Source organism: Trachymyrmex cornetzi, unplaced genomic scaffold (genome assembly GCF_001594075.2).
Source record: "Trachymyrmex cornetzi isolate Tcor2-1 unplaced genomic scaffold, Tcor1.1 scaffold513, whole genome shotgun sequence".
In the NCBI taxonomy this organism is placed as follows: Eukaryota; Metazoa; Arthropoda; class Insecta; order Hymenoptera; family Formicidae; genus Trachymyrmex; species Trachymyrmex cornetzi.
Window position 1 is genome coordinate 36,149 of NW_017299822.1, and position 11,589 is coordinate 47,737.

The following is an 11,589-nucleotide window of genomic DNA, read 5'->3' on the forward strand; positions in this document are numbered from 1 at the left end:
TACGCTCACGCCGTGAACGTATGGCAGCGATTCTTCATTCGAACGCTCGACGAGTACAGCGATCTATACTTGAAAATCGATGCCTTCTGTTAGCCAACATTTTCGAAAATATTCGCAATAGTTGTGTCGCGAGTTACGGTTTCGATCCCGCGCATTATTATACACTGCCAGGTTTCACGTGGGACGCCATGCTAAAACATACGCGCGTAAGATTTGAGTTGCTCACCGACAATGATAAGATCATGTTCATCGAGCGCGGCATACGCGGTGGCCTCAGTCAATGTTTCGACAGATACGCGCAAGCTAACAAGTAAATGCGTTTGTACGATCTATCGAAACCATCATAGAAACTTATGTACTACGATGTGAATAATCTGTACGAATGGGCAATGTGTCAACCACTGCCCTACGCAAAATTTCGATGAGTCGAAGACGATGCAAACTGTGACGTAAGCGCGATCTCTATGGATTCGCCTACCGGTTATATTCTCGAGGTCGATCTCGAGTATTCGCAGCATCTGCACGACCGACACACTGACCTACCTTTCTGCCCAACGCGCGAAAAGCAGCCCGGCAAGCGCGAAGATAAACTTCTCGCGACGTTGTATGATAAGCAGCGATACGTCATCCACTACAACAACTTGCAGCAATGTATTCATCATGGTCTTCCCGTAACAAAGATCCACCGGGTGCTACAATTCGCTCAATCTCCATGGCTCCGCGATTATATTGAACATAATACAAAATTTAATACGCACGCGAAAAATGATTTCGATAAAAATTTGTATAAACTAATGAACAAAGCGGTATTCGGTAAGACCATGGAGAATGTGCGCAATAACGTCGATGTAAAATCAATAACAAAATGGGATGGACGATACGGCGCGGAGGCAATGATCGCGAAACCGAATTCCCTAAGCAGCAGCGTCTTTGCGGTGAATCTAATCGCAATCGAAATGCGTACACTCGAGGTGAAGTTCGACAAGCCGATTTATGTCGGTATGTGTATATTCGACATATCGAAAGTCTGCTTGTACGAATTTCACGACGAGTACATGTCACCGCTGTATCACGACAAATGCAAAATTATGTACACCAAAAGTCTCATTTACCACATAGAATGCGACGATGCTTACGAGACTATGAAATGCGATATCGCTAGGTTCGACGTGAGCGATTATCCGGCGGACAACGTGTACGGTATGCCTCTCGCGAATAAAAAAGTACCCGGCCTCATGAAGGACGAGAACAACGGTTTATTAATGATAGAATTCGTTGGACTTAGAGCGAAGATGTATGCGATGAGGGTGGACAGCAAGAAGGACACTAAAAAGGCAAAAGGTGTAAAGAGTAATGTCGTAGCGCGAACGCTAACGTTCGACGATTACACAATATGTTTAAACGAAGAGATCGAAATTACTCGCCGTCAATCGTGTATACGATTTAAATTACACGAGGTATACACGATATCCGAATCGAAGGCTGCTCTGAGTCCATACGACGACAAACAATACGTTGTACCTGACTCGACGGAAACGTTACCATGGGGGCATTGACGGATATCTTCGTAATACATGTATCGTATGTTTTGTATTATGTTTTTTTTAATTCTTTATATGTATTATTATTATTTTAAATTACACTTTATGTATGTTTTTTTATATTTATATACATATTATACGTTACTATTATATACTATTATCATTATAATTTATCATATATGTATAAAGAAAAATATACGAATCAAAATTGTACCAAATGACATTGTTTTTTCATGTATCTACGAATTGTACGATCCATCGAATCGCAGCCACTTAACGTACACCTTGTCTCCCTTCCTGCCAGTGCTTTCTCGACGAGATACCTGTTCAAATGAGTAGTGCGATGCAACTCGTGCTCATAGAACGCTACAGCGATAGATCAGTCACTCATAGTCAGTCAGTCGATAAATCAGTCCTTTTTAATAAAAAAAAAGAGTCACAGAGATTTGATCAGTCAGCCAGTCAGTCAGCCATGTAAAATCTGTGGTCCTCGCTAGGTTTGTAGATGTGGTATGAATATTGTGTTTACAGACTAGCGTTTTTTATGCTCAGTACAATTTCTAGCACTTTTTCAAAAGGGTACTTTACCAATTAATCCCATACAGTTTTCGCTAATCCTTCATCAGCAGTTCGACAGCAGTGCAATGTCCATTGAACGATGTTTCCTAGATACTTAATAATGTCGCGAAGAAGTGAGATACAAAATGTTGATAATATAAATATAGCAAGTAAAATGATTATGTTCTTCGTTATGTTTTTCCACAGTACATACACTGTGTTGTCATCTCTTACGTACATACGTAAATACATATGTACACACATACATACGTATATGTATACATTTATATATACGTACATGCATACGTACATACCTGCATATACACATACATATATACATACATACGTATATATATGGGGCATTCTTTGCCAAATCGATCAAGCCTCTGTCCAAAATTGATATGGACGGATTTCAACGTTTGACCCCGGAAAATGTTCGTCTTGAAAAGAGCTTTTAAATGAACCGTGGTCTTTTCTAAAATTCAAAATGGTGTCGCTGTATAACTTCGAAAGAGAAAAAAATAATTTAATTTTTAACTTATAACGCGCAAAAATGTATGATAGCGTAGATTAAAAAATGCCTTTCATGATAAAAATTATTTGTTCGTTTACCGGCTTTAAATTTGTGTAATATAGTTTATATTATGATTAATATTATGCACATAAGTATTCCTTATATTTGTAATCAACTATCATAAAACTGAATAATAAATTTCTTAATTGAAAGGTAAAATTATCAAAGGCAAATACTCATTTCGAAAATATTAAAATATTCTATTTCAGTAAGTTTGATCACAATAAATCAATGAGACACTTAAATAAGAGATTTTGTAAAGCGCCGCGTGTACCTGAAATTCTAAAGAATCATTCATTCACTATCAAAGATTCAAAGCCTTTGATAATCAAAAGATATTCAAACGCTGCAACAGGTGTAGAATTTACGATTTGAAGTATGGAATACATATTCAAGATTAACAGCCAAAAAATTTTAAAAAAGTTAAAAAAAACATAAAATTTTGAAAATACGAAAAAAAAATAAAAATGACAAAATACAAAAACTGTATATTACACAAATTTAAAGCAAATAATTTTTATCATGAAAGGCATTTTTTAATCTACGCTATCATACATTTTTTGCGCGTTATAAGTTAAAAATTAAATTATTTTTTTCTCTTTCGAAGTTATACAGCGACACCATTTTGAATTTTCGAAAAGACCACGGTTCATTTAAAAGCTCTTTTCAAGACGAACATTTTCCGGGGTCAAACGTTGAAATCCGTCCATATCAATTTTGGACAGAGGCTTGATCGATTTGGCAAAGAATGCCCCATATATATTTCTTTTTTTACTCGGTCCATTTCTTAACGCACCTAACAGAAGCTTACGATTGAATAAAACAAATAAGCTTTATACACTGTCTATATACACTGCCTACATATATTGTGGTGTCATCTCACATACATACATCTATACATACTTACAAACATCCATTCGTTCATACATACCTTTATACATACGTAAATACACACGTTAATACATATACAACATATGTTTATACGTACGTGCATACATACGTATAGTATTCGTGACATGTTAAGAGAAGTGTAAATTAAAATAATAATAATACATATAAAGAATTAAAAAAAACATAATATAAAACATACAATTCATGTATTACGAAGATATCCGCCAATGCCCCCATGGTAACGTTTCCATCGAGTCCGGTACGACGTATCGTTTGTCGTCGTATGGACTCAGAGCAGCCTTCGATTCGAATATCATGTATACCTCGTGTAATTTAGATCGTGTAGACGATTGACGGCGAGTCATTTTGATCTCTTCGTTTAAACATATTGTGTAATCGTCGAACGTTAGCGTTCGCGCTACGACATTACTCTTTACACCTTTTGCCTTTTTAATGTCCTTCTAGCTGTCCACCCTCAGCGCATACATTTTCGCTCTAAGTCCAACGAATTCTGTCACTAATAAACCTTTGTTCTCGTCCTTCATCAGGCCGGGTACGTTTTTATTCGCGAGAGGCATACCGTACACGTTGTCCGCCGGATAATCGCTCATGTCGAATCTAGCAATATCGCGTTTCATAGTTTCGTAAGCATCGTCTCATTCTATATGGTAAATGAGACTGTCGGTGTACATAATTTTGCATTTGTCGTAATACAGCGGTGTAATGTACTCGTGATGAAATTCGTACAAGCAGACTTTCGATATATCGAATATACACATACCGACGTAAATCGGCTTGTCGAACTTCACCTCGAGTGTGCGCATAGCGTCGATGGCGATTAGATTTTCCGCAAAGACGCTGCTGCTTTGGAAATTCGGTTTCGCGATGATTGTCTCCGCGCAGTATCGTCCATCCCATTTTGTTATTAACTTTACGTCGACGTTATTGCGCACATTCTTCATTGTCTTACCGAATACCGCGTTGTTCATTAGTTTATACAAATTTTTTTCGAAATCATTCTTCGCGCGCGTTCTAAATTTTGTATTAAGTTCAATATAATCGCGGAGGCATGGAGATTGAGCAAACCGGCAAATTGTAGCACCCGGTGGATCTTTGTTACGCGAAGACTGTGATGAGTACATTGCTGCAAGTGCGGTAGTAGGTGACGTAACGCTGCTTATCATACGTCGCGAGAAGTTCATCTTCGCGCTTGCCGGGCGGCTTATCGCGCGTTGGGCAGGAAGGTAGATCAGTGTGTCGGTCGTGCAGATGCTGCGGATACTCGAGGTGGACCTCGAGAATATAATCGGTAGGCGAATCCGGAGAAATCGCGCTTACGTCAAAATTTGCAGCGTCTTCGACCCATCGAAATTCGGCGTACGGCAATGGTTGACACATCGCCCATCCATACAGATTATTCACATCGTAGTACATTAGGTACGATGATGGTTTCGATGGATCGTACGAACGCATGTACTTGTTAGCCGGCGCGTATCTGCTGGATCATTAACTGAGGTCACCTCGTATGCCGCGCTCGATGAACATGATCATATGAATGTCGGTGAGCAACTCAAATCTTACGCGCTTATGTTTTAGCATGGCGTCCCACGTGAAACCTGGCAGTGTATAATAATGCGCGGGATCGAAACCGTAACTCGCGACACAATTATTGCGGATATTTTCGAAAATGTCGGCTAATAACAAGACGTCGGTTTTCAAGTACAGATCGCTGTACTCGCCGAGTTCGAATGAAGAATCGCTGCCATACGTTCACGGCGTGAGCGTAATCGCTCTCGGCTACTGTATCACCCGTCAATGAACTGAAAAATAATTCCCGCGGTGGTAAGCGCGTGTTCCACAATTTTTCAACGCAGTCATTGTACTCATACGGAAAAATACCTTTACGAGTCATTAATTCAAATTCTTCGTTTGACAAAGTTGGAAATTCGGAACGTACAATTTTTAATTTATCTTTTTCGAAATACGACGCCAATTTATCGAGGCTTGCACTTAGAAATTTATAGGAATCAATGAACCTTAATTTTATGCAATTTTTTGAAAATGATTTTTATTTTTGTATTCAGTGCTATCGACATGTTTAGTGAACGAAATATATTTTTCTTTGGTTATCGGTAGTATATCTACATATCCGTCGCGGTAGCTATTTCTTTAAGTATAAAGTGCGCGTCGTATCCCGACCAGTTGTGAAATAGAACTGAAATATAAAATGAATTTTTTAATTAAGGTTATATAATTTGAATGTGCTGGACCGCGGTATCTCCCGGTTAAGTGGCAATGATCGCGGACCGCGTATCGTCCGGCGCGAACGGCTTCTCACAAATGTGACAACGCGTCGCGCTGCGGTACGCCTCCCATTGCTGTTTAGATAACGCTTCTATGGGCACGTTGGCGGATATAATCTGGAGGCTCTGGTAGCGTTTCGGTGCTAAGCTACGCGTAGCGACACTGCCGTGCCTCCTTTACGTGAACCGACAAGTTTCGCCAGGTCGAGATTATCGGATCTCAATAATGGCTCAACCGATCACGTTCTATGTATGCTCAATAGCCACCATTCGGATTGTATGATATAAAAGTGCTTTTATTTTTTTTTACATACCCTACGACAGAGATGGGCATGTATTTGAAATACTTTTATTATAAAAACTGTATTGGTAAGTGTTCGAAAAAGGTTCGAATGACAACCGCGACCAAAATAGTGAGGAGCGCAGTGAGCGCGTTGCTAGGCTACCCGTGCTGTTATTCCGGGGCAATTCTCTTCTTTGCTTCACGAGGATATTAAATAAAAAAAAGGGCATCATTCTCTTAAAAAGTGATCGCAGCCTCCAATCCTTAGCTGTTAAATCTCGATCCAAGGTTTAACCGCCAACGTCAAGCATGGATCAATTACGCACAAAAATATCTTTGCAAATGAATCGATTTCTCATGGTTCAGAATGCCGCCGAAGATGCCGCGGAAGAAATATCCCAGACAACTTCTCGGCGTTTTCTGAGCACTCGTCTTGAGGTTCTGGAAGCCAATTGGAACAAATTCCAAATGGAACATGAGAGGATATGTCAAATAGGCATGGAAAGAATCGAGGAGAAATCTTACTTGAAACACCGCACATACGAGAGGTGTCAAGAATTATACGTACATGCAAAAGTATTGATGGAACAGCAGGAATTAATTGAAACCTCTAATCCCTCCTCACGTTCATCCGACTCTCAGACAGCGGATGCACGATTCGGTAATCGTCGAAATAATTTACCCAAAATCAACTTGCCTTCCTTTTCAGGCGATTATCATTCCTGGCGATTCTTTTATGATTTATTTACGTCTATGGTGGGCGAGAACCACGACCTTAGCAATGTGGAAAAAATGCACTACTTAAAAACTTGTCTTACGGGCGATGCTGCTCGGCTCGTCACGAATCTCAAGATCACCGATAACACCTTTGGCATCGCTTGGAGAACTTTGGTTTCTCCCTATGAAAATAAGCGAGTACTTATTTCTGCACAATTAGACAAACTCTTCAGCTTGAGGCCTATCAAATCGAAATCCGCTCAAGACTTAAATGCATTGATCGCCACAGTTTCTGAATCGCTTGGAGCCCTAAAAGCACTGAATTGTCACACAAGTTCCTGGAACCCTCTGCTAATTCACCAATTGGCTCGTCTATTGGATGAGGATACACACGAAGCATGGGAGTTAAAAATAGGACCGTCGATTTCGTATCCAACCTTAAAGGAATTTGAGGAATTTGTATTCGGTCACACGTTAGCGTGGGAAAGTTTGGCGTCCAGGTCAGTCAAGCCCACCAAGGAGAAGGGACGATTTTCCTGGCCTTCGAATAAGTCGGAAACAAAATTCCGGAGTATGGTCGCGACCGCTCCAATAACTAAAGGTGGTGTAGAATGCCGCCTGTGCAAGTCAGCTCATTACTTATTCGATTGCCCTTCTTATTCGTCGTTGCCTGTTGAACGCCGCAAACGTACCATTACTAAACTCAATTTATGTTTCAATTGCCTAGGAAATCATGCCGCCAATTTTCCGAGCTCTCATTGTTGTAAAAAGTGTGGTAGCAAGCATCATACTACCTTACACGACAATCGTAAATCACAATCGAAATCAGAAACAAAAGTTAATTCGAATGCTCCAGCTGTCAGCACCCCGTGCTCGATTCCTTCTAACGCGGAGCAGAAATGACTGGAACCGTCATTCACTGGCCATATAGAACAAGTCGTCACTCATCGACCACTCACCTTATTAGCGACGTATCAGGTTAGGGTAAGAGCCTGCGACGGTCAATTCCAACCTATCCGTGTTTTCTTAGATCCGGGCTCCGAATTGTCATTTGTCACAGAAGAATTGGCACATTCATTAAGACGAAAAACCGCGATCATTCTGCTGCTAGGGATTGGCGGAACTCATTCCGGACGCACTAGAGGTGTAGTTTACATGAAACTTTATTCCACATTTAACGATTTCGATTCTTTTGTATTACAAGCTTTTATCCTTCCGCGGTTAACTTTCGAAATACCGTCGTTTGAGGTAACACGTGACTCTTGGGCTCACCTCAGTAACTTACAGCTCGCAGATCCACAATTCAATAAACCCGGACCGATTCATATTATTATTGGTGCGGACGCGTATGGTCAGATCATTAAGCCGGAAATAATCAAAGGAGACTCGTCGTCGCCAGTTACTCAGCTAACTCTGTTCGGTTGGGCAGTTTCAGATCCCGTAAAAACTTAATAATCATAATCTAAAGCGAAGGATTTATAGTTGCCAAATTGATCAAGATCTTTTAACATGTTTTTGGAAACAAGAGGATATCCTACAGTTCGGCCCGGTAACGTTAAATCCTGATGATGCGGATTGTGAAGAGCACTTCCGTTCTACGTTCTCTTGGGATCAAACCGGTCGTTACATAGTTCGACTTCCGTTAAAGTCTCCGGCGATTGCGTTAGGGGATTCCTCGTCTACCGCTCTCCGATGCTTGTCGCGACTTCAGAAACGGCTTGCGTGTGATCCTTCGTACTGTAAACTATATACGGACTTTTTACAAGAGTATCAATCGTTGGGTCATATGGTCCCCGTATTAGAATCTAAAGCTAACGGTTCTCCTGTTTTTTATTTACCTCATCACGGGGTATTACGCGAAGATAGTCAGTCGACTTAACTTCGAGTCATATTTAACGGATCAAGTCCCTCAGGTAGTGGTGTAACATTAAACGATATCTTGCATACTGGCGCTAAATTGCAAACGAACATCTTTGACGTATTACTCTGGTTCCGTTCACATCGGTACATTTTTTCATCTGACATTACTAAGATGTATCGTCAGATAATGGTTCATCCAACCGATCGAGATCTACAGCGCATTTTTTGGCAAGACGCGAATGGACAAGTACGTCCATTTCAATTAACAACTGTGACTTACGGACTAAATTGTGCTCCTTTTCTTGCTCTCAGTGTGCTGCAACAGCTTATTGCTGATGAAGGCCATCGATTCCCGAAGGCTATACCGTCGATAACTAAAGGGCGATATGTTGACGACATATTCGGCGGTACAGACTCAGTAGAGGAAGCTAAACAGATAATAACTCAAGTTTGCCAGCTTTGCCTATCAGGTGGATTTCCGCTACGGAAATGGAGTAGCAATTGTCAGGATCTGCTAGATCATTTGTCGTTGCTGCCAGACGATGTTGCAACCGCTGTTGTGTTAGAGTCTTCACTTGTCAAGGTACTGGGTCTATGCCGACAACCGCACACGGATATGTTTAAATTCACATCCCTACCACCTACGTCCCGAAGTATCACGAAAAGATCCGTTCTATCGGAGATTGCTCAACTATATGACCCCCTAGGCTTTATTTCACCCTTCGTAATTAGAGCCAAGATTTTCATTCAGAATCTTTGGCTAGCCAAGGTAGACTGGGACGCTCCTCTGTCATCGGAATTACAAGGTCGCTGGACACAATTCAAAGGGCAACTACCAGCATTGAGCAAATTGAACATTTCTCGGTGGCTTCACATCTCACCAACTGCCTGTTCCGTCGAATTACACGGGTTTTCTGACGCTTTACAACTCGCTATAGCGGCAGTAGTCTACGTCCGTGTTGAAACGCATCTCGGTACTCAAGTAAATATTGTCTGTGCCAAGACAAAAGTGGCACCCTTAAAGAAGCTCACAATACCTCGACTCGAGCTGAACACCGCGTTGATGTTAACACGTCTTATATCCAATGTACAGAACGTCTTAGATATGAAGGAAAGACCGATTTTTCTCTGGACAGACTCATCTATAGCCCTTACCTGGATCTCATCACACCCAACTAAATGGAAAGATTAAATTCGGAACCGAGTCACTACCATACAAGAACTAATACCATCCGCCCTCTGGCGCTTCGTTCCCGAGAAAGAAAACCCAGCTGATTGTGCCTCGAGAGGATTTAGTGCACGAGATTAAATTACACTCCTTATGGTGGCATAGGCCATCGTGGTTAAGCCTAGAGCCGATCAACTGGCCTCATTTACATCCTATCACTCCCGCTAAAATAGATTTAGAAAAAAATCCAAAACGTGCATTTATATCTCATCAAGTTAGTCAAACGCCCCCTTGGGACCTAATAGAACGTTATTCTTCGCTCACTAAACTCATACGCATTACCGCGATTTGTAAACACGTCGTTACATGGTTTCGTCAGTCACTGAAGGAATCGAATAACGGATCTCTTACTACCCTCGAACTTCAAGAGAGTTGTCAATTTTATATACGACAAATACAAAAGTCTTCCTTTCAGCAGGAGATCAAACTCCTAACAAGAGGAGAGCGCTTATCCAAGTCGAATCCCTTGATCAAGCTTACACCATTTATCGACAAGGTTGGGCTCCTCAGAGTCGGCGGACGGTTACAACACGCAAACTTGGAAGCCGATGTCGAACACCCGTTTACTTTGCCAAGACAATCTCGATTTACCACTCTAGTAGTCGCGGACGCTCATCTCCGAACAATGCACGGCAGAACTCAGGTAACGTTGGCATATATCCGTCAAAAATACTGGATAATAGGTGGACGAGCCCCAGTCCGATCCTTCATCCTAAGATGCGTGAAGTGCTTGCGGTATCGTCAGAGCCGTGCTCAACAGTTGATGGACCAACTCCTAGAACTAAAAGTCACTCCATCTCGTCCCTTTTTACACTCTGGAGTTGATTATGCAGGACCCATTTCGATAAAGACTTGGCGAGGGCGGGCGGCGAAAACCTACAAAGGATATTTAGTCATCTTTGTCTGCTTTTCTACTTCCGCTGTTCACATAGAGATTGTTACAGATTACACGACTGAAGCCTTCATCTCAGCCTATAAGCGATTCACAGCTCGACGTGGAATCTGCGCTACGCTGCACAGCGATTGTGGTGTGGCGTCAAATATCGCCACAAGTAATTTAAAGGCGCAGCATTGGAAAGTAAGGCACGCCGAGAACAATATTGACTGTGCACACAAACGCACAGGCGAAGGAAGTCAGCTGAGGCATTTAAATGCCTCTGTCGAGTAAGCGATTAGCCGTGAAATATTAAATTGTATCATATAGCGAAAAATCAGAAAGATAGTTAGATTATAAATTATTTAAAAGTAACGTTAAGGGGATGCTAAAGCAACGGCGGAACTCAATTAAGGTCGATAATACAGATTTAGGAGATTTTATTGGAAAATCGATGTAAGACGGTGCTGCGCGCCCATTTACACGGAGTAGCACGAAACTAAAAATATCGATAATATACCGAATGGTAATTTATCAGCATTTTTCGTGCTACATTATAAAAGTACGTGTTTGATGTAGTTATTTTTTGCTACATCTTTATTATTTTACGAAACGTAAATACACGCACTCCTTTGGAGGATATAATACCGTATCTCCAATTTTCGAGAGACTCGTATTTCGGACGATTCTCTGATAGATTATAAGGCATATATTGTGTAAATATATTATCACGTATGTGTATATATATTATCATGTATAT

At 41.1% G+C, this 11,589-nt stretch overlaps 2 protein-coding genes across 2 annotated transcripts; both read left to right on the top strand.

Moving 5' to 3' along the window:
* The first annotated feature begins 7,766 nt into the window (after positions 1 to 7,766).
* Positions 7,767 to 8,746, top strand: LOC108765723 (uncharacterized). The gene is made up of 3 exons (XM_018514570.1): positions 7,767 to 7,845; positions 7,898 to 8,307; positions 8,408 to 8,746. The coding sequence occupies exons 1-3, from the start codon at positions 7,767 to 7,769 to the stop codon at positions 8,744 to 8,746; spliced, it is 828 nt and encodes a 275-aa protein (XP_018370072.1).
* A 153-nt stretch (positions 8,747 to 8,899) lies between these two features.
* On the top strand, positions 8,900 to 11,123 carry LOC108765725 (uncharacterized). Its single transcript, XM_018514571.1, has 2 exons — positions 8,900 to 9,792; positions 10,061 to 11,123. The coding sequence occupies exons 1-2, from the start codon at positions 8,900 to 8,902 to the stop codon at positions 11,121 to 11,123; spliced, it is 1,956 nt and encodes a 651-aa protein (XP_018370073.1).
* Positions 11,124 to 11,589: the final 466 nt, after the last annotated feature.